Source organism: Schistocerca gregaria, chromosome 5 (genome assembly GCF_023897955.1).
Source record: "Schistocerca gregaria isolate iqSchGreg1 chromosome 5, iqSchGreg1.2, whole genome shotgun sequence".
NCBI classification, from domain to species: Eukaryota; Metazoa; Arthropoda; class Insecta; order Orthoptera; family Acrididae; genus Schistocerca; species Schistocerca gregaria.
This window is the reverse complement of record NC_064924.1, coordinates 36,512,960-36,537,794: the sequence shown is the minus strand read 5'-3', so window position 1 is coordinate 36,537,794 and position 24,835 is coordinate 36,512,960. Positions and strand designations below refer to the sequence as shown.

Sequence of the window (24,835 nt, the reverse complement as noted above, 5' to 3'; positions counted from 1 at the left end):
AAATGCTGAAATTGTGAATCTACTCTTAAACTTCATGGATTTTGATGATAGCTACTTATTTAAGTGCATATATCTTTTTTGAATGCTCTCTTTCAAATTCTAAAGGTGGCAGGGGTAAAATACAGGGAGTGAAAGGCTATTTACAATTTGTACAGAAACCAGGTGGCAGTTATAAGAGTTGAGGGGCATGAAAGGGAAGCAGTGGTTGGGAAGGGAGTGAGACAGGGTTGTAGCCTCTCCCAATGTCATTCAATCTGTATACTGAGCTAGCAGTTAAGAAAACAAAAGTATAATTTGGAGTCGGTATTAAAATCCATGGAGAAGAAATAAAAACATTTAGGTTCGCCGATGACATTCTAATTCTGTCAGAAACAGCAAAGGACTTGGAAGAGCAGTTGAATGGAATGGACAGTGTCTTGAAAGGAGGGTATAAGATGAACATCAACAAAAGCAAAACGAGGATAATGGAATGTAGTCGAATTAAGTCGGGTGATGCTGAGGGTATTAGATTAGGAAATGAGATGCTTAAAGCAGTAAATGAGTTTTGCTATTTGGGGAGCAAAATAACTGAGGATGGTTGGATTAGAGGAGATATAACATGTAGACTGGCAATGGCAAGGAAAGCGTTTCTCAAGAAGAGAAATTTGTTAACATCGGGTGTAGATTTAAGTGTCAGGAAGTCGTTTCTGAAAGTATTTGTATGGAGTGTAGCCATGTATGGAAGTGAAACATGGACAATAAATAGTTTGGACAAGAAGAGAATAGAAGCTTTTGAAATGTGGTGCTACAGAAGAATGTTGAAGATTAGGTGGGTAGATCACGTAACTAATGAGGAGGTATTGAATAGGATTGGGGAGAAGAGAAGTTTGTGGCACAACTTAACTAGAAGAAGGGATCGGTTGGTAGGACATGTCCTGAGGCATCAAGGGACCACAAATTTAGCATTGGAGGGCAGTGTGGAGGGTAAACATCGTAGAGGGAGACCAAGAGATGAATACACTAAGCAGATTCAGACGGATGTAGGTTGCAGTAGGCACTGGGAGATGAAGAAGCTTGCACAGGATAGATTAGCATGGAGAGCTGCATCAAACCAGTTTCAGGACTGAAGACCACAACAACAACAACAATCTTTTTTGACACGCTGTCAACTGCATTCCATACCTCTGTATTTATCACTCTGTCTTTGAGGGAAGTATTAATTTTATAGCCGTTTTGTTCATGCCATAGCGTGGGAAACCATTTTTTTTTTTTTTCATTCAGTGTCTCCCATAAGAGATGACTAGAGGGAAGAACGAATATATACATTGTCCTTAAAGATAAAGGTGTAACCAGAGGGGATAAGGAATGCATACATAGTCCTTAAAGATAAAGGTATCATCAACTCTAAGGTTTATTTGAACACTACAGGGTTTTATTGCTTATGGTCTTATCAGAGATGGAATGCAGATGCCTTCCTCTGACCATTATGCTGACTCACTGGGCTATTATAGTGGGACCTATAGTTTAACATGGGCTCTGAATCATATTGCACCTCAGTATTTTCGACATCAGCAAATATTGCCAGAGGTTAAAGAAGTGACAAATGATGGATAAAAGTACTGGGACTGACTGACAGTTGAAAGCAAGACCTCTGGATTCGTAATCTGGTGCTTTACCACTGAGCCACCGAACCATTGCCCATGTTGATTTGGAGAAGTCATTTGATAATCTTGAGTGGAAGAAAGTAATCAAAGCTTTTGGAATATAGGCATATTGTAAAGATAGTACAACAATATTGAGTATATGCATAAAATTGACAAGAAGGAAAAGCTAAAATTAGAAAAGCAGCAAGGCAAGATTTCTTCCTGTTGCTATATTTATTTTAACTTGCTGTTAATATTGGAGTTAGTCATTTGCAACTGGTTCATTTGCAACTGTATAAAGCAAGGCTGTCCAGTGTGGTGCCCCCATGCACCTAGGTGCCTGTGATGCATTGTCCTGGAACACTTTGTAAGCAAATTTCGCTTCTGATGCTTTCTAATGTTAAATCAAACTGCAAAACAAAACTTTCATTTTGTTCTTGCAAAGCTGTACTCTATTTTCCTGGACAAATATTAGGCCTCTGTTGAGAACTGGGGACATATTCACTTTACCCTCAACCATGCTTTGCCACAAACAATAAGTTTATTGAAAGACAAAGAAATCACAGTTTTAATTATGATTGGGAGGGGCAGCATTGTTATTTCAAATACAATGGAAAGCCTTTGTGTTAACTGTGCTACAGTAGTGTGTGTTCCCAAGAAATAGAATGTAGAGCATAATTTTTTGACAAACCACACAAACTTTAATACTGAGTTTCCTGCTAATACTGAGTTTCCTGCTAATTCTGAACTATGAAAACATGAAGTTAGAGACTTAAAATCTAAATTAACATTGCAATGAAGTGCATTTACAAAGTCAGCTCAACAAAATAGTAATGTGACAGTGGGATCTTACATATTCTTTTACATTTTAGTGAAAAGGATATAACTTTTCAGTGATGGGGAAGAATATAAGGAAACTATCATCACTGCTGCAGATCTCCATTCGATGATCAGAAAAATCAGTCTACAGTTATGTCGTCTATAAAAGGACTTCAATTATCTCATCAAACTGTTACTAGATATCTTCACAGATTACTAAACATTTAGAATCTCAGTTGTATCAGGGCCTGCAATTTTTCAAATATTTTTCACTGCAGTTATGTCTTCTATTAAAGGACTTCAATTTTCTTACCTAACTGGTATTAGATATGTACAGATTTTTGAACATTTAGAATTTCAGTCATTTCAGGCCCTGAGTCATGTGAACATTTTTCACTTCATTGTGCCTAAACCATTGACATATTCAATATTGGCGAGTTGTGTTTATTTATTATGATATTGAGGTTGAAGAGAAATTTGTAAAAGTGCTGCCACTTCATGAATGTAAATTTTTGAAAGGTATCAACTTTCCACTCTCTGAACTTGTTACTGTAACATTGTTTGTTATAGCCTTCAGCGATTAGAAAGATTAATGGGTGTCTTTCATCTTCAACTTTGACGGTTGGCAACAGAAATCAAAACATTGAATTGAAACAAGCGTTCAGTTCATAGTTCTGTGGAATGTGGAACAAAAAACACAAATTGGCGTTCATAAGAAGAAGAACAACACCAAAAATGCAACAGGAGTGTAATATGTAACAAATTGTCCATGCAACCTGTCACTGATGATGCCTTGCAGAAACTAAAGGCGAAATGTGTATGGCAGTAAAATTGTGTTTTATTTAATTGCTGTCAGATGGTCCATAAGTAAAAATTATTATCAATATACCGAGTTTCTTGCACTTTGTACTAAAGATGATTCATTTCCAAAATTTCCTTCTTATCACTATATTATACACCAGGAAGCTTTACATATAAAGGTTTTGAAGTTTGACCATATCATGAAAGCGCAGCTCATGTAATTACATCCAGTCACCTTCTACACTTCACTGATTGCTAAGAAATTGTTTGATATAACAGATTCTGAGTACGATGACACAATTCTTCACACAGACATAGGGTAGCTTCTCTCTCTCATTAGTCGTTTTACTCATTGTTGAGTGTCGTGACCTCATTTCCTCATTCCTTCTTACGTAGTTGAAACTTCAGACAGATGTCTCCATCTGCAGCGATCTTCAGCCTTTCCTGATTGACGTGAAGAGGCAGGCTTGTAATCTTCTTCGCTTGATCCAACCATCTGTTTGCTACTCTCCCGCGTGATCTTCTGCCCTCAATTTCTCCCTGCATGATGGTCTTCTCTAAATTATCTCCTTTCCTTCTCAAGATGTGCCCAAGAAACTGAAGGTATCTTTGGCTGACAAAAGAAGGTAACCTTCTTGTGATTTTAAGTTCTTCTGTTATTGAAACATTTGTTCTTTTTTGTGTCCACGGTACACGTAGCATCCTCCGCCACATCTTGAAGGCATCAATGCAACTCTTTATCACTATCTTTCATGGTCCATGTCTCACATCTGTATAAGAATACAGGAAACACCAATGCTTCTACCAAGCACATCTTCGTTGTCTTGGATATTGCCCGATTCTGCCATACCTTAGTGAGTTTGAGCGTTGTGGCTTGGCCAAGAATGAGTCATCATCTTATCTCTTTAGCACACTTTACTGGAATTGATCAGAGAGCCTAGATATAATCACTCGCGATCTCCAGATTCAGGAAAAACTTTAGAATGATTCTGCAGTCTTCTGGATGACATCGACATTTTCTGCAATCATTTTCTGGGCAATGTCGTCAAAAACTCGATGCAATGCCATGGGTCCTACATCTAGGTTTCTTGACAGATATCGCCTCAAAATTAAATGACCTTAACCTCCAATTGCAAAGGAAAAATAACAATGCTTCAGCTATGATAAGTACAGTAAATGATTTTCAGAGGAAGCCAAAATTACGCCCACCCAGTACTACTTGCATTTTCTACCACCAGAAACAAAAGCCTTGACAATATGCAAGTCATATTTGTGTACAGGAATGTATTTAAAATTGCTACTTGTAATCAAAAATTCAAAAAATTGACCTACTTATTTAATAATATGCTGAAATATCATAAACTTTTCTATAAAAAAAAGAAAAAAGAAAAAAAAAAGAAAAAAAGGGGGATGAAATTTATGCAAAGGGGGGGAAACAAGATAAACTCTGACGGAGTCGATGATAGCAAAAGGCAAAAACTCACTAAAATTGCTGAGAAGTCACAAGGATAAAAGTGAAGAATAAATGATAAAAAAATAATATATATTACTGTGGGTAGTAGGTCTAAGGGTGGATAAGTGTGAAGAAGGGGGACAGCAGATGTGACTGGATAAGATGGAATTAGTGGGTGCGAACTGGGATAGAAAGGAGAAAGGGTGGGGGATGGAGAGGGGTTTGTATGAGATACAAGATCGTGTGGCACTGGAAAGCTGTGGGAAATAACATGTGAAAATACAGGAAACTGATGCAGGGAAAGCGATCTATTTGAAAGTTTAGGATTAATTATATCGGGCACACTAATGTGGGAAGTAAGATGCTGCACCAACAGTCAGTGTGGTCTTGTAAATGTCTGTAGACAGTTGATAAAGTGTGGTTCGTAAGTAGAGTGTGCAGTGTGGTGTGTAAGACAACAATAGAAACACAGGAAAGAAGAGAAAGAAGGATGGATATTGAGTATAGTGCTGCATAAAAAAATAGTAACAAAGGAAAAGAGCACTGGGTTAGGATAGAAGAAAATCCATCAAGCAAAAATCAAACAATGGAAAATCCAAAATGGAATGTAACAATATTATGAAAAGGAATGTTGTAAATCACCAAATAGCGGAGATGCTCAGTTGCAGATAGGCACAACAAAAAGACTGTCACAAATAAAGCTTTTGGCCATTAAGGCCTTTGTCAATGACAGAGGAAACACACACACACACACACACACACACACACACACACACACACAACTCACACACATGACTCACACTTTCTTTTCATAATATTGTTACATTCCATCCTGGATTTTCCGTTTTTTGAAATATCATAAAGTTATTTGTTATACTTCACTATAGAACTTAAAAATTTTTTGGGAATTGTATTAGCATTGTTAATTACTTCTACAGTGAGCAACACAATAATTTTCCAATGTACAAACAGTTACCCTTTGAATAAAGTACTCGCAGTATCAGTAAATGAAGCAGGCAAAAAGGAATACAAACGTCTCCAAAATGAGATCGACAGGAAGTGCAATATGGCTAAGCAGGGATGGCTAGAGGACAAATGTAAGGATGTAGATGCTTATCTCACTAGGGGTAAGATAGATACTCCATACAGGAAAATTAAAGAGGCCTTTGGAGAAAAGAGAGCCACTTGTATGAATATCAAGAGCTCAGATGGAAACCCAGTTCTAAGTACAAGGGCGATGTACTTGAGGACGATATTATGGAAATGGAAGAAGGTGTAGATGAAGATGAAATGGGAGATAAGATACTGCATTAAGAGTTTGACAGGGCACTGAAAGACCTTAGTCCAAACAAGGCCCCGGGAGTAGACAACATTCCATTAGAACTACTGACGGCCTTGGGAGAGCCAGTCATGACAAAACTCTACCATCTGGTGAGCGAGATGTATGAGACAGGTGAAATACCCTCAGACTTCTAGAAGAATATAATAATTCCAATCCCAAAAAAATGCAGGTGTTAACAGATGTGAAAATTACCGAACAATCAGTTTAATAAGTCACAGCTGCAAAATACTAACGCGAATTCTTCACAGACGAATGGAAAAACTGGTAGAAGCGGACCTTGGGGAAGATCAGTTTGGATTCTGCAGAAATGTTAGAACACGTGAGGCAATACTAACCTTACGACTTACCTTAGAAGAAAGATTAAGGAAAGGCAAACCTACGTTTCTAGCATTTGTAGACTTAGAGAAAGCTTTTGACAATGTTAACTGGAACACTCTCTTTCAAATTTTGAAGGTGGCAGGGGTAAAATACAGGGAGCGTAAGGCTATTTACAATTTGTACAGAAAACAGATGGCAGTTATAAGAGTCGAGGGGCATGAAAGGGAAGCAGTGGTTGGGAAGGGAGTGAGACAGGGTTTTAGGCTCTCCCCGATGTTATTCAATCTGTGTATTGAGCAAGCAGTAAAGGAAACAAAAGAAAAATTCGGAGTGGGTATTAAAATTCATGGAGAAGAAATAAAAACTTTGAGGTTCGCCGATGACATTGTAATTCTATCAGAGACAGCAAAGGACTTGGAAAAGCAGTTGAACGGAATGGCAAGGAAAGCGTTTCTGAAGAAGAGAAATTTGTTAACATCGAGTATAGATTTAAGTGTCAGGAAGTCGTTTCTGAAAGTATTTGAATGGAGTTTAGCCATGTATGGAAGTGAAACATGGACAATAAATAGTTTGGACAAGAAGAGAATAGAAGCTTTCGAAATGTGGTGCTATAGAAGAATTTTGAAGATAAGATGGGTAGATCACATAACTAATGAGGAAGTATTGAATCGGATTGGGGAGAAGAGAAGTTTTTGGAACAACTTGACCAGAAGAAGGAATCGGTTGGTAGGACATGTCCTGAGGCATCAAGGGATCACAAATTTAGCATTGGAGGGCAGGGTGGAGGGTAAAAATCGTAGAGGGAGACCAAGAGATGAATACACTAAGCAGATTCAGAAGGATGTAGGCTGCAGTATGTACTTGGAGATGAAGAAGCTTGCACAGGATAGAGTAGGATGGAGAGCTGCATCAAACCAGTCTCAGGACTGAAGACTACAACAACAACAACAAATCGCAGTATGATGATAACCTGATGACATGCGCCCGTCTTACACTTCTAAGTGTGTCATAGTTACGCTAATGAGAAAACATTATTTGCATCACTGTCAGAATATGATTCAGAGTAGCCTTCTTCAGCACTGTTCACACTATGACTGCTTCCTCCCACAAGAATGATAACATTTCGACTGTATTCTTCCACAATGCCTTCATATTTGGCATCCTCTGTTATGGTGCTTGCAGAGTTTTCATCCAGGTCTCACTTGTTATGCAACTGACAGCTGGTACAAGGAGAGTTTTAACTTCCGATATGCTGATTTTTGTTCCAGTCCATACTCTGTCAGTGATAGAGATATGGAGGAAAACAAACAATTTCATACCCATGCCTTATAGTAATGTCAGCAGTTACAAATGTTGGAAATTGCAGTTTCTTTGGTGCCGCAGTTTTGAACAATTCAGCCTTCTTCAACAGAAATCCAGTTTTGTCATCTCAGCCACTGAATTTTGTTCTCTTTTTTGTTGCCAAAGTTGGTCTTATTATGAACAGCAGAATGATATGGAGCATTAACCATAACAATTACTGATGGACTTCTCAGATTTCTCATAAGTAACTCGAATCACTTTTGAGAAAGTACACTTTTTTTTATGGTAACCACCCATATTTTTCAAATTAAATGTTTACAGGTGATTTGTCACAAAATCATCCAGTGTACCTTCATGTAAAATAATAATTTAGTCTCCATTTCCAACAGGCAGTGCCACAGTCCCTCAGTATTCCATCATTCCAGCCACTACGTAATGAATGGTTCAAATGGCTCTGACCACTATGGGACTTAACTTCTGAGGTCATCAGTCCCCTGTAACTTAGAACTACTTAAACCTAACTAACCTAAGGACATCACACACATCCGTGCCCGAGGCAGGATTCGAACCTGCGACCGTAGTGTAATGAATGGCTCAAATCAATCCAGCCTCACTATACTTTCGAATCTCACATCCACGACAATGCGCAGAAACTTGTACCGCCATGCAACATCATCTACTCTTTCCATTAATACTTGGCATCTGTTAAACTGTGAATAGCTGAAGCCTATGTCTGTGAGCACTGTACACAATGAGAATTTGGTTCCTTTAAAAAGATGATTTTTCTGAAGTGACACAAATTATTTACATAGTGTGGGACATTTGCTTCTCTTATAATAGCTGTATAAATAATCACAAATAGCATCTCTCTGGAAATCGTCTGAAGCTGTCACTTGCTTCTTCTTCCTTGGCCACTTGTTCCCTGGTGCGTGTAGCCATGTTACGCACCACAATCTGTACTGCTCTGTTCTTTCCCCATCATTACATGTTCTTGCTTACTCTTGATGTCATTGCAGTCCTCTTAACCAGCTGAGCAACAGAAAATAAGAGCTTACCTATTTCTCATTTTCTTTCCCAAGACAGTCCCTTACAGAACACACAGATTTGCAGACCTAGCTATGTAACACACTTTTCTTCCTCTGCTTCACTTTGCATGTTGAGTTGGTACTACTTGTCGCACTGGGCATTGTTTGAAATGAAGCAGGTGCAAATAAATGCTAAAAACAGCCAAAGCAAAATAAACTATGAGCTGAATTGCTAGTTAGAAAAATGGTGAAACAACAGCACCAGTTGTACTTGAGACACTTACTGATATGTTTCTGACACATTAGTGTCAGGTTTGCAGAGTGGCAGCCCACCTCGTGCTACCTGCACAAATGCAGCCCATGATTAGCTGGCTACTTGCAGGTGCTAGGCAATGGAATGATGCTACTGGTCTGTCAGTACCAAAGACTCATCTCCCAGACCATATGCAGAACCAGATAATCAACTACTTCAGTTTGAAAGAGTTTTATTGATTCAAAAAGATGACTGATTTGTGGCAGTTATAAGCTCATCTTCAGGTGTACAAGTGTACAAAAAGGAAAACGAAGAATTTAGTAAGAATGTATAAGACTCAAGATGTTATAATAATAGTGGAGATCCAATGCCCAACTATATTTATGAGGTTGACACACTCAGGTTAGTTGGAATTTAAACAAGAGTGATGCACCAGATAGCCATTTTGACTGCTCACTTTCCTTAGGCTTTTTTTTGTTTGTCTGATGCAACATATTTGTTTTCATTCTGACTAACCTGACCATATCAACCTCATATTTACTGTTGGATAGTGAATCTCCACTATTATCATAACAAGAGGTGTTATATAATATGTTGCTGTAGCTTCTTCATTTTGCATTTTTCACTCTTTCTGAAGATGGGTTTGTAATTGCCCAAAACTGGTTGTGTTTTTGAACCAATAAAACTGTTTACAATGAAAGCACTTGATTATCTGATTCTACTATGAAGTTTAATTGTGGATTTCCTTCCTACCACATCTTATGCCAAGAGTATGATTGTAATTCTTTGACATACTTTTACAGTCTTACACATTTGTTGTAGTGGTGGTGATGGTGACCATGGTGGTCGTAGTAGCAGCAGCAGTAGTAGTAGTAGTAGTAGTAGTAGTAGTGTAGTGATTCTGAGGGCAGCAGCACCTGCACCCCTTAGCCACAAGGTAAGCATGCCCATGCACATAAAATAGTTGGACGATCTGGTATAAACCTTATGCATACCAGACACGTTTTTGTAGCATCTATGGTAGCCATTGTAATTTTTGAGATCGTATGAGTTATCACATTTAAAATTACTTTTATCTACATCTAAATTTACATGTTCATTCTGCAATTCACATTTAAGTACCTGGCAATGTGGTATTTTATTATGGTTATTACACCTGCCTGTGTAGTTGTGCACTAACAAATTTCCACACTCTGGGGAGAACATTGGTAATTGAAATTTCATGAGGAGGTTCTGTTGCAGCGAAGAACACCTATCGACCCCCAGACTCCGATGATATAGTTGCTGAACAGTTCAGAGAAAATTTGAGTCTCGTAACAAATAAATACCCCACTCATACGGTTATAGTTGGTGGGGACTTCAACCTTCCCTCAATATGTTGGCAAAAATACTTGTTCAAAACTGGTGGTAGGCAGAAAACATCTTTCAAAATTGTCGTAAATGCTTTCTCAGAAAATTATTTTGAGCTGTTTGTCCACGAACCCACGTGAATTGTAAATGGTTGCGAAAACACACTTGAGCTAGTAGCCACAAACAATCCAGAGCTAATAGAGAGCACCATGACTGATACAGGGATTAGTGATCACAAGGTCATTGTAGCTAGGCTCAATACCGTTTCTTCCAAATCCACCAGAAACAAATGCAAAATAATTTTATTTAAAAAAGTGGATAAAGCGTCTCTAGAAGCCTTTCTAAGAGACAATCTCCATTCCTTCCAAACTGACTATGCAAATGTAGACGAGATGTGGCTCAAATTCAAAGATACAGTAGCAACAGCAATTGAGAGATTCATACCTCATAAATTGGTAAGAGATGGAACTGATCCCCCATGGTACAGAAAACAGGTCCGAACGCTGTTGCAGAGGCAGCGGAAAAAGCGTGTGAAATTCAAAAGAACGCGAAATCCCGAAGATTGGCTAAAATTTACAGATGCGCAAAATTTGGCACGGACTTCAATGCGAGATGCCTTTAATAGGTTCCACAACGAAACATTGTCTCGAAATTTGGTAGAAAATCCGAAGAAATTCTGGTTGTATGTAAAGTACATAAGCGGCAAGACGCAGTCAATATCTTCGCTGTGCAGTGCCGATGGTACTCTTACCGATGACCGTGCCGCTAGAGCGGAGTTATTGAACGCAGTTTTCTGAAATTCCTTCACCAGGGAAGACGAATGAAACACGAACAGCTGCTAGCATGAGTTTCTTAGAAGTAGATACCTTAGGGGTTGCAAAGCAACTCAATTTGCTTGATACGAGCAAGTCTTCAGGTCCAGATTGCATACCAATTAGGTTCCTTTCAGATTACACTGATACAATAGCTCCCTACTTAGCAATCATTTACAACCGCTCGCTCACCGATAGATCTGTACCTGCAGATTGGAAAATTGTGCAGGTCGCACCAGTGTTTAAGAAGGGTAGGAGGAGTAATCCATCTAACTTCAGACCTATATCATTTACGTCGGTTTGCTGTAGAGTTTTGGAGCATATACTGTATTCAAACATTATGAATCACCTCAAAGGGAACAATCTATTGATACGTAATCAGCATGGTTTCAGAAAACATTATTCTTGTGCAATGCAGCTAGCTCTTTATTCTCACGAAGTAATGGCCGCTATCAACAGGGGATCTCAAGTTGATTTCATATTTCTAGATTTCCGGAAAGCTTTTGACACCATTCCTCACAAGCGACTTCTAATCAAGCTGTGGGCCTATGGGGTATTGTCTCAGCTGTGCGACTGGATTCGTGATTTCCTGTCAGGAAGGTTGCAGATCATAGTAATAGACGGAAAATCATTGAGGGTAAAACTGAAGTGATATCAGGTGTTCCCCAGGGAAGCGTCCTGGGACCTCTGCTGTTCCTGATCTATATAAATTACCTGGGTGACAATCTGAGCAGTCCTCTTAGGTTGTTCGCAGATGATGCTGTAATTTACCGTCTAGTAAGGTCATCTGAAGACCAGTATCAGTTTCAAAGCGATTTAAGAAAGATCGCTGTATGGTGTGGCAGGTGGCAGTTGATGCTAAATAACGAAAAGTGTGAGGTGATCCACATGAGTTCCAAAAGAAATCCATTGGAATTTGATTACTCGATAAATAGTACAATTCTCAAGGCTGTCAATTCAACTAAGTATGTGGGTGTTAAAACTACGAACAACTTCAGTTGGAAAGACCACATAGATAATATTGTGGGGAAGGCGAGCCAAAAGTTGCATTTCATAGGCAGGACACTTAGAAGATGCAACAAGTCCACTAAAGAGACAGCTTACACTACACTCGTTCGTCCTCTGTTAGAATATTTCTGCGCGGTGTGGGATCCTTACCAGGTGGGATTGACAGAGGCCATCGAAAGGGTGCAAAAAAGGGCAGCTCATTTTGTATTATCACGTAATAGGGGAGAGAGCGTGGCAGATATGATGGGATGCAAGTCATTAAAGCAAAGACATTTTTCGTCGCGGCGAGATCTATTTACAAAATTTCAGTTACCAACTTTCTCTTTCGAATGCGAAAATATTTTGTTGAGCCCAACCTACATAGGTAGGAATGGTCATCAAAATAAAATAAGAGAAATCAGAGGTCGAACAGAAAGGTTTAGGTGTTTGTTTTTCCTGCGCGCTGTTCGGGAGTGGAATGGTAGGGAGATAGTATGATAGTGGTTCGATGAACCCTCTGTCAAGCACTTAAATGTGAATTGCAGAGCAATCATGTAGATGTAGATGTGGATGTTTTAATGTCTGCCACACCAGTTCATGTATCACATCTGTGGAACTCTATCCCTTATTTTGGGATAATACGAAATGAGCTGCCCTTCTTTGAACTTTTTGGATATCCTCCATCAATCCTGCCTGATGCAGATCCCCTACCCCACAGTAGTACTCTAGAAGAGGGTGAACAAGCATTTCTAATTGTCCTGCCAGTAGATCTCAGTCTTTGGTTTTTCTCTCCACAATATTAACTACATGATTGTTCCAATTTAAGTTATTTGTAATTGTAATCCTTTAGTATTTAGTTAAGTTTACAGCTTCTTGATATATGTGATTTGTTTTGTAGCTGAAATTTTGTGGATTTCCTTTAGTACTCATGTGGATGACTTCACACTTTTCATTATTTAGAGTCAATTGCCACTTTTTATCATCTGATGAGTTTTCAAGATGGTAAATGACAGCATCATGTACAAAAAATCTAAGAGGGCTGCTCAGATTGTCTCCAAAATTACTTGTGTAGATCAGGAATGACAGAGGGCCTGTAATACTTCCTTGGGAAATGCCAGATATTACCTCTGTTTTACTCAGTGACTTTCTGTCTAAAGGAAATCATGAATCCAGTCGCACAACTAAGATAATACTCCATAGGCATGCAGTTTAATTAGTAATTGCTTGTGGGATATGGTATCAAAAACTTTCTGGAAATCAAGAAATATGTAATAAATTTGACATCCCCTGTTGATAGCACTCATTACTTGATGAGAATAAAGAGCCAGTTGTGTTTCAAAAGAATGATATTTTTGGAATCTGCATTGGCTATTTGTCAATAAATCGTTTTCTTAGAGGTGATGCATAATGTTGTAGAGTCAAGTATATGTTCCAAAATTCTACAGCAAAGCAACATTAGTGGCATGGGTCTGTAATTCAGTGGATTAATCGTATTTCATTCCTTGACTGTTGGTGTGACTTTCCACGATTTGGGTACAGATCTTCCTATGAGCGAATAGTTGTATATGACTGCTAAGTATGAGGCTGTTGTATCAGTGTACTCTGAAAGAAACCTGACTGGTTTACAATCTAGACCAGAGGCTTTGCCTTTCTTAAGTGTTTTAGCTGCTTCATTCTACTGAGGATGTTATTTCTAAGTTACTGAAGTTGGCAGTTATTCTTAATTTAAATTCTGGAATATCTACTTAGTTTTTGTTTTTGAAAACATTTCAGAAAATAGCATTTAGTAACCATGTTTAGCCACATTTTCTCATTTGCATGTTGTTATACATTCATATTCACCTTGTGCACTTTGTGGACTTCATTTTCATCTTATGGATTGCAACTGCCTTTTGTTTTGCTTTGTTTGGCAGCCACAGCATGTACTATTCTGCTGGATGTTTTTATGGCTGTGTGTTTAAATCTCTCTCTCTCTCTCTCTCTCTCTCTCTCTCTCTCTGTGTGTGTGTGTGTGTGTGTGTGTGTGTGTGTGTGTGTGTGTGGGTGTGGGTGTGGGTGTGGGTGTGGGTGTGGGTGTGGGTGTGGGTGGGTGGGTGGGTGTGTTTTAACTTGATAATGTTTGGTTGCTAATGTTGGTTTTCTCATTATGTGCTTTAAATTCAGTATCTCATAAAATAGAAAATCCAGTATAGAATAACAACAGTGTAAAATGATAGATATCAGGTGTCTAATGGCAGATGGGCATCTTTAAAGTACATTTAAAAATAGATTAAGTTATCAGGTAAAATTCTTCCTCAGATGTAGGAATCATTCATACACATACATCCCCCACATCATCTACATAATCCTTTCCTGTTCCTTGCTTCCACTCCTCCTCAAAGAAGATAAAATCTGTAAAATGTGCTTTAAATGTTTCTCTTTGTTATTCAAAGTCTCATTTGTGTGGAAATTTCAATATCTTACGTGTTACCCAAGGATGTCAACTAAACCATATCATTTTGCCTAGTTGATAGTTTGTTGGCTTTATTATTTCATCTCCCAAAGGGACCCATTTATATACTCTTGTATTCCTTTCCCGTGTTCGATTTAATTGGTGCCTAATGTCCCCATTGAAATGCTCAAAAAATTCTGATTCTTTCAATTTAACTAAATATAATCTCCTAATAAGTATCATATGTATTTTAATTGTTGAGGGTGCACATAAATTTTGCAGTTACTGTCTCATATAGGTTTCCATAAGATGAATATTGACAGATTAATTAATCAAAACAGTGAACACAAAAATGTGGACATCAGTTGGGACAATGCTTATCAATAGCTGTTTATTTATATTAAGTTAAATTGATTCCATGCAATTTATTTTTGTCACCTACATGTCATTAATTTTTTTTTTATGTGTGCAGTATTCTGTGCCCTTAAAATGCCAAGATGTAATTACTTGTAAAAAGTGACTGTTTATTGTAATTCAATTGCAGCACTGTGGTGCAACATTTAGTCGCAGAGATAAACTGACAAGACATTCACTAATTCATCAAGCTGTCAAGAAATACAAATGTCCATTCCATAACTACTTGGGATGTTCCAGAGAGTTCAGCAGACAAGGTTGGCAATTTGGCATAATTATATTTTGGGTAAAATTATTTCTCAATAATTGACCCATTTTGAAACAAGCAGTGTAGAGCTATAGATGCCAGAAGTAGACATCAACTGCCAAACACTAAATGAAACTATGCAGGGTGTTAAACCCAATCTTCTTTCCTCCATTTAAAGGAAACTTTGGGCTACAACTGCATGTTAAGTTAAAATGGGTCAGCACACACATAATGTTCAAATAACTTACGGTAATAGTGTCAGATGTCATTGTTGACAACTGCCAGTATTTCGACAGGAGCACACCTGTCATTTTCAAGCCATAACTGCAGCTAGTAATCACTGACCAGAGGAATTTAAAACCTCATTTTGCAGAGAAACTCTGGAAAGATGACACAGACAAACATTCTCTCTCTCTCTCTCTCTCTCTCTCTCTCTCTTTGTGTGTGTGTGTGTGTGTGTGTGTGTGTGTGTGTGTGTGTGTGTGTGTGTGTGTGTGTGATGATCACCATCATAAGTTATCAATAGTGAACTTAATAATCAATGGTTGAAGAATCATAAACTCTGTCCCTTTATTATTTGACAGGAGCGAAAGAAGAATTCCATTCTGAATTCAAACAAAAAACACTATTTCTATTTATAAGGTTTCCTGCTAATTTTATTTCAGCTGGTTCCTTAATAAGACTATCCAGTAGCTGAAAGTGAATGCCAGAACCTCCGTGTTGTTATATTCCATAAAATGACTGGAGCCAAAACAATGTTCTGCAATGGTGAATTTACTCAGCTGTTGTAAACATGTGTAATGCTCAATACACTGGTTCTCTACAGTCCTGATAGTCTGACCAATATATGACATGCCACAACTGCAAGGAATACGGTAGCCACCGCCTTAACTCAAACCAAGATCATCATTTGTGGAACCTAAAAGGACCCTGATATGGTGGTGGTACAGAAACACATTTCACATAATATTTCCACAAAATATGCTCAGTCTTGTTCAAAAAGCTCGCTGTGTAAGGCAAAAAGTCTGTAGACTCCGGTGCTTCCTCAATATTGTCATCACTCTCCTGGTGAACAATTGGCTTATTACACAAAACATGTCAGATCTGTCTCTCAGTATAATCATTCTGACAAAAGGTGACCCTGAGATGGATTAACTGAGATGACGAACTCAAAGACTGACATGACATGGGCCCTGTGAACCATGGTACAAAGTACCGCTTCCCATTGAGCCAGATGTTGACAACTATCAGCTTACAGCTACAGGTCAGTGTGAGTAGACTTCCTATAAATGGTATGTACCAGCATACAAAAAAGCTTCCTGCTGATGAACACATAAAGGAAGGGTGAGAGGCATCCTTTTCCACATCCATCATGAAACAGATATTTGGGTGGATTGAATTCAGGTATTCTAAAAGGTCGTTTGATTTCTCACTGTCATGAGACCAAAAAAACAATAGTATCGCCTATGTATCTGAAACATCATGCAGGTTTCAAAGCCATCAACTCCAAGGCAGGTTCCTCAAAGTCTTCTGTAAACAAATAGGCAATAATAGGTGACAACGGGTTTCAATGCAGCTCTGTCTGTTTGCTCTGGACATCAAGTAAACAATAAGTTGACGTTAACATATGTCAAAATAGGTTTGTTAATTCAACACTAGACAAAAGTACATAATTGAAGAGAGAGACCACATTAAAACTTACTAAAAGATCAGATTCATTCAAACACATTCTCAGTAATTGACATAAGAAATCTGCTGAGTTCCTAATGTGATGCTCACCCCACCCTACCTTAGGGGTCAACAGAGCGGTAAGGTGTTTTGCTAGACTGCATGTCACCAGTGTTACTCACAATCAGATGAAGCAGACCTCCTTTGTTGTGGACCATAGGAAGGTCATACAGCCTAGGGGGAACAGTACAATAAGAATGTAGACTCTTGATAGTCTACTGTGACACGAACTTTTCTTCGGGAGGTTGTTAGTCATCCTCTCAACACTTTTTGTGGGGTCAGTACCGATCCTATGATACCCTGAATCAGACTGTTAGCACTGCATCTTTTAAATGTAATCCTGCTTGTGCAAAACAATGGTAACATTGCTCTTATCCGCAGGTAAAATAACAATATCCAGGTCATCTTGTAAGTGAACATAAAGCAGCCCTCTCAGCTGGATATGCTCCAGTCAACATGACTTTCCTCCCTCCTAGCCTTCTCTTCAACATCAGAAGGCAGTTTAAAAACTGTCTGTTCAGCAGAACTAATAAAATCAACCACTGCCAAATGCTTTGGAATTAGTGGAAATTTTAACCTTTCCCAACCTTGGATAAAGCTGTATCATCAAAAGCTTTCTCCATACAGAATGTCTGGGTATAGTATTAGGCTCTGAGCCACAGAAACATTCAAACTTCACCAAACACCAGATGGTTACAGAATGAAATTCTCAGTCAGGCTGCAGCCATGAATCATACTCTAGCCATTGCCAAGAAAAAGCCAAAATTTTGAAGCAATTATTAAATGAACCTGAAACAGTTCCTTGGAAACAAGACGCAACTGTCAATGAGTGTAATGGATCCTTTTACAAATGAGAGCTAGGCTGGCGTGTTGCTTCATGCTATTGGTGGCAGGAAAATTAATATGATGCATAAATTTGGCAAATATGGGAATGATATTTTGGTCACATCATCTCAACAAAAATCACAGCATACATTGCAGTCTTACTCTACTGGTGTGAACTTTATCCAAACTTCGAAGCAACAATGCACATAAACAACATGAGATGTAAGTTTCTCCAGATGTACACGATGTTGAAGTAACTTACAGAAATGCAGCCTGATGACATCATCAATAACCAGTGATATTCCAACAGGAGCACGTGCTGCCATTGTCAAGGAATAACTGCAACAAGTAAGTGCTGTGCAAGGGAATTTAAAACCTTGGTTCACATAGACTCAGGAAACATATAACAACACCCGCACGCACTCACACACACACACACACACACACACACACACACACACACACACTCACTGTAAACGCTAGTACCATCACAAACTTTAGATGAGTGACATCAAAAGTTATCAATACTGAATTTCATAATCAATGGGTGAGGTAGTATTAACTCTAGCTCTCTGTTTTTGGACAAGGAAGAGAGCAGGATTCCATGCAGGATTTGCGTGCACAGCACTTACTTGCTGCAGTCATATCTTGAAAATATCAGTGTGTTCTCCTGTCGAAATAACAGTGAATACTGGCTATGTCACTATGTATCCCCGTAAGTTCTTTGAACATTATATACTCAAGGAGAAACTTGGATTTCTTACATAGATAAAATAATTGAGAAGCAAATTTCTGACTGTTTTATTATTATTATTATTATTATTATTATTACAGGGTTAATCAATAAAAACATTAATTAATAACGGCATCTTGTTGTATCAAGCACATCTTCCTTGTCGGTGCTGCAATGTTCCATTACTCCATTTAAGTGGTCTGTCCAAGAACATTGTGGTCTTCTGCGTTTACATCTGCTGGCTGGTTTCCATTCGTAAACCTTCTTTGGCCATCGATTATCTGGCATTCTCATCATATGTTGTTGTTGTTGTTGTGGTCATCAGTCCAGAGACTGCATTGATGCAGCTCTCCATGCTACTCTATGCTGTGCAAGCTTCTTCATCTCCCAGTACATACTGAAACCTACATCCTTCTGAATCTGTTTAGTGTATTCATTTCTTGGTCTCCCTCTACGAGTCTTACCCTCCACGCTACCCTCCAATACACCAACCGATCCCTTCTTCTAGTCAAGTTGTGCCACACATTTCTCTTTTCCCCTATTATATTCAATACCTCCTCATCAGTTATGTGGTCTAATCATCTAATTTTCAGCATCCTTCTGTAGCACCACATTTTGAAAGCTTCTATTCTGTTTTTGTCTAAACTATTTATTGTCCACATTTCACTCCCATACATGGCTACTATCCATACAAATACTTTCAGAAATAATTTCCTGACACTTAAATCTACAGTCGATGTTAACGAATTTCTCTTCTTCAGAAACGCTTTCCTTGCCATTGCCAGTCCACATGTTATATCTCCTCTAATCCGACCATCCTCAGTTATTTTGCTCCCCAAATAGCAAAACTCATTTACTGCTTTAAGCATCTCATTTCCTAATCTAATACCCTCAGCATCACCCGATTTAATTCGACTACATACCATTATCCTCATTTTGCTTTTGTTGATGTTCATCTTATATCCTCCTTTCAAGACACTGTCCATTCCGTTCAGCTGCTTTTCCAGGTCCTGTGCTGTCTCTGACAGAATTACAATGTCATCAGTGAACCTCAAAGTTTTAATTTCTTCTCCATGGATTTTAGTTCCTACTCCGAATTTTTCTTGTGTTTCCCTTACTGCTTGCTCAATGTACAGATTGAATAACATTGGGGATAGGCTACAACCCTGTCTCACTCCCTTCCCAACCACTGCTTCCCTCTGCTTTCCTTTCATCCCCCTCGACTCTTATAACTGCCATCTGGTTTCTGTACAAATTGTAAATAGCATTTCACTCCCTGTATTTTACCCCTGCCACATTCAGAATTTGAAAGAGAGTATTCCAGTCAACATTGTCAAAAGCTTTCTCTAAGTCTACAAATGCTAGAAACGTAGGTTTGCCATTCCTTAATCTATTTTCTAAGATAAGTCGTAGTGTCAGTATTGCCTCATGTGTTCAAACATTTCTGGGGAATCCAAACTGATCTTCCCCACAGTCAGCGTCTACCAGTTTTTTCATTCGTCTGTAAAGAATTTGCGTTAGTATTTTGCAGCCGTGGCTTATTAAACTGATAGTTCGGTAATTTTCACATCTGTCAACACCTGCTTTCTTTGGGATTGGAATTATTATGTTCTTCTTGAAGTCTGCTCACCAGATGGTGGAGTTTTGTCGGGGCTGGCTCTCCCAAGGCTGTCAGTAATTCTAATGGAATGTTGTCTACTCCCGGGGCCTTGTTTCAACTTAGATCTTTCAGTGCTCTGTCAAACTCTTCATGCAGTATCATATATCCCATTTCATCTTGATCTATATCCTCTTCCATTTCCTTAATATTGTCCACAAGAACATCACCCTTTTATGGACTCTCTATATACTCCTTCCACTTTCTGCTTTCCCTTCTTTGCTTAGAACTGGGTGTCCATCTGAGCTCTTGATATTCATGCAAGTGGTTCTCTTTTCTCCAAAGGTCTCTTTAATTTTCCTGTAGGCAGTATCTATGTTACCTCTACATCCTTACATTGGTCCTCTAGCTGTCCCTGCTTAGCCATTTTGCACTTCCTGTCAATCTCATTTTTGAGACGTTTGTATTCCTTTTTGCCTGCTTCATTTTTATATTTCCTCCTTTCATCAATTAAATTCAGTATCTCTTCTGTTACCAAAAGATTTCTATTAGCCCTCATCTTTTTACCTACTTGAGCCTCTGCTGCCTTCACTATTTCGTCTCTCAAAGCTACCCATTCTTCTTCTACTGTGTTTCTTTCCCCCATTCCTGTCAATCATTCCCTGATGCTCTCCCTGAAATCCTATACAACCTTTGGTTCTTTCAGTTTATCCAGGTCCTATCTCCTTAAATTCCCACCTTTTTGCAGTTTCTTTAGTTTTAACCCACAGGTCATAACCAATAGATTGTGGTCAGAGTCCACATCTGCCCCTGGAAATGTTTTACAATTTAAAACCTGGTTCCTAAATTTCTGTCTTACCATTATATAATCTATCTGAAACCTGTCAGTATCTCCAGGCTGTTTCCATGTATACAGCCTTCATTTATGATTTTTGCTAGGATTAAGTTATGCTCTGTGCAAAATTCTACCAGGCGGCTTCCTCTTTCATTCCTTACCCCCATTCCATATTCACCTACTATGTGTGTATAGACACACATAACAGAACACAATATCAACTAGTTTTTGAGCTGTGGATGTTCTTATATAGCAGAAAGTCGATAAAATCACACAGACATACAAACAAACACAACCATGACTATTGCTACACTAAATATAAATGTAAATATTAAGTTACCCATACAAAATAAACAGCAGCTCTTTAATATAACTGAAATGGAGAAGCTCCCCCCCCCTCCCCCCCCCCCCCCCTCCCAGAATAACAGATTCATTTTGCTGTCACAAGCAGGAATAGTACTAAACAATGTAGTGGTCATTTGTTGTTAATGCAGTGTATACACTTAAGTTTACATTGTCTGCTTGTCTTGAAAGTCATTGCAGAATCGAAAGTACACACATAAACTTGCTTCTACCACAAGGACAGAACCAGTGGACACTTTCATAGGAAAAACTTTGTTAACTCTCCTAGTCAGTCTATATATATTGTGACAATCACCTCTTGATAGTGTTCTTGAGCTACAAAGAGCACAGACTGGTATATTATGACAGGTAATTTTGAAACCACAAACTCAACATTCTTACTGGTATACAGACAATGGAGTGAGTAAAGTAATTTATATGTGTACACTACTCCCACAGCCAACATTTACAACTTCATATACTATTGCAGGAAGTCTTGAATTACATTCTGATCAGAAGTGTAGACTTCTACAAAACAATGTGAATTGAAATTTGTGGCATTTTATTTTGTGAGATTATAGTCTGGAGATGTATTTAAGCTCTGTACTGGTCATGCTTTACTAAAGTTAACAGGTGAGAAACCTGTTGCTTCACCTGTGAGGAGAGTAGCTTTCTGGATAATGGTTGCGATGAAGAGGGTGGCTGACCACATGCTCACACTCAAGGACGAGGGCCCTAGGAACTCTGGACACAGAGAATTCGTCTTGTTTTCAGAATTGTTTGTCAAAATGCCTTGCAAACCCTGAACCTGTTATTGAACAATAGCAGCTGAGCAGCTGTGGGTACTCCGAGACTATTTTGCAAACCCAGAATCGAGGTATATTGGTACCTGCCAAGTGTTGTACTCAGTTGACTGTAATAGCTGTAATTTCCAGGCCACATTTATGCCAGGGAATTCATCTGAGAGAAGTAAAAGAGGCTGTGGGGTAGCAGGGAACTGAGTTACCAGTCAAAGTTTTTCGCTGTGGTTGTTTATGAGACAGCTAATCAAAAGAGAACTGAGGCCAAGATATGTGCATCGGGGTACACAAATGAAAAGAGTAGTGAAAGCAGTGGGTGTTGGTTCGGAGTTTGAGTGGTAGTGGAATTGTGAAGTGGTAACAGTGGTATGAAGAGTTAGAAGCAACCCGGAGGAAGAACAATCCGCAAAGACTGGTGGAGAAAAGAGAGGCAAAGTGCCATAATAAACTTTCTGTAATTTCATTTATGGGTGGGACCAGGTAATTCTGATCAGTTGAAGTCTGGAAGACAGGAAGTTTGTGGGCTTTACTGGCTGTCGGGAAGGACTGGAAGTGTCTGATGATGTATCAGAGGCTAGATTAAACCTTAGTTGTGGTACATAAAGAAGGAGCATTTATGTGGCAATAAAGTAGAATCTTGCTTGTCACAGTGTAAAAGGATAGAAATGTTTATTAAATACACTTTTAGTGTGTATTGCCATATTCTGTTTATGGTTACTCACTCCACTGGACAGTGCTATACCTCCTATGTGTCATCAATTCCTTTTCAGAGTCCGCAAAAATCTTTGTATGATAATATGTAGTGTCTGTATTTCTTCAATGGTTTCCCTATGGTTTGGCAATCATTATGAAAACACACTGCATCCTTGTGTCTGTCATGTGGACCAACGATTTCCTTCATAAATAGCTCTGAAAGGGAAATGAGTTACTCTGTCCATTACTCAGCCCAAGGGTAACACAAGGAGGAGTGGGATTCTGAGCCATAAAAACTTTTGACCACCTACCCAGTGATGTAAAGAATTTAATGGATAATGAAATTTAACTTGTAACACATCCTAAAATTGTCTACTTCATAAATCCTTTCACTCTGTAGAAGAATGTCTGAATGTACAGGATTAGAATGGTGATGGAGTCCTGCAAGACCATGTAAATCACACCCAAACCTAATGGAAAGCCTCCTCTCCATCCATAAAATTCTCCTGCTCTGCAATCCCTAATCCCCCCAGGGAGCCCACAACTCTGTTGTGGTTATGTGTGTGGCACGCATGGCTCCCTGAGCTATTGCAACTTTTTGGTTTTCTGGGCTGCTTTACCTTCCCCTTCCTTCTCATTCCCTGTCCTTATTTCTTTCCCTTTGCTCTTTTCTTTACCTCTCCTGGTATTCTTATTTTCGTCAACCCAGACTTCGCTTTGTCTTGTGGTTTTATGGGTTTGACTGTCCTCCTCTTTTGTGGATTTTCTGCTCCTCCTCAGGGGTTTGACCTCCACCTCTAAATCTGAAATCTGTAGTGTTAGCCAGATAGGGAAGAACTCCCTCCCTAGCATCTTTGGCATGGGTTCCTCCCCACCTTTCTCCCTCTCTCATTTCTCCCTTCCTCCTCTCTTTTCCCCATTCCCCTCCCTCCCCACCATAGCCTTTTCATCTCCTTGCTAGGTCACCAGCTTGGTAGCCAGTCCATGTGGTGGGGTTGTTATGTACCCATCTGACTGAGCCCCCCTGACACCACAGAGATCACTCTGCTTGGTACCTGCACTGTGAACGCTTTCTGTAAGTCTAGGAGTGGTTGCCCACCTTTCAGGGCATTGGAACTCCCAACAACAACTGTCTTGCCAGGCAGCCATTGCTGTGGCTGATCTTCCTAGAAATAGTTCTGTCTCAGTTCTTATTTCTGCCTTCCCATACCCTCCTCAGCTATCCCCTGGGAGGAGGACCAGGCCCACTGACTTGAGGCGAAACCCTTTTCGCACTTCGTGGTGTGCACCATGCCTGATGGGGAAACTTTTGCTTCCACCGAGCCCCCTTTCTTTGTGGAACACATTGAGGACAAGTTCGGTGAAGTTGAGTCGTTAAGCAAGATGAGATCTGGCTCCCTCCGTATCAAGACAACTTCTGCTAGTCAGTCAGCCTCTCTCTCTATGCCTGCGACCGTTTAGGAGACATCTCAGTGAATATCACTCCTCACAAATCACTCAATATGACACAGGGTGTAATTTTCCATAGGGATCTTCTACAGTCTGATGATGAACTTACGGCTAATGTAGAACGACATGATGTTAATTTTGTCCGGTGTGTCCAAAGAGGCCCTAAGGACCATCGTATAGACATTGACACTTTCATCCTGAACTGTGTGGGGTACCCTGCCTTAGAAGTTCCAGTTAATGGTATATAGATGCAACATCAAATTGCACATTCCACCTCCCATGCATTGCTTCTGTTGGCTCAAGTTCAGCCACATGTCCTCGTGATGTGATGCCACTCCTATCTGTGGTGACTGTGGGCATCCTCTTCATGTGGGGAGCCCTTGCACCTCAGGTGTAAACTGCTCTCGTCTCCATTCTCCCCACTCACTCGATTGTCCGGTGTATATGAAGTAAAAAAGAATTCAAGAAATAAAGATCCCTGACCATCTCAGCTACTTTGAGATCCAGAAGAAGTTTAACAGACTTCACCCTGTGCATCTCTCCTGTACCTTTGCCTCAGTTACGTCTTCCCCTCCTTCCCCCTCCTGGTTACCCCCATCCTGACCTACTTCCCTTTCCTCCCCCGCCTCCAGAACCTCCCAGTCGTCCCCTCATGGA

At 39.4% G+C, this 24,835-nt stretch overlaps 1 protein-coding gene across 1 annotated transcript in view; it reads left to right on the top strand.

The window, feature by feature from the left end:
• The window catches only part of LOC126272406 (zinc finger protein 761-like), a 348,537-nt gene that overhangs the window by 306,227 nt on the left and 17,475 nt on the right, over positions 1–24,835 (top strand). Inside the window, exon 14 of the mRNA XM_049975234.1 lies at positions 15,060–15,186. Within this exon, the coding sequence (XP_049831191.1) occupies positions 15,060–15,186 (127 nt within the window). The remainder of the gene's footprint in view (positions 1–15,059; positions 15,187–24,835) is intronic.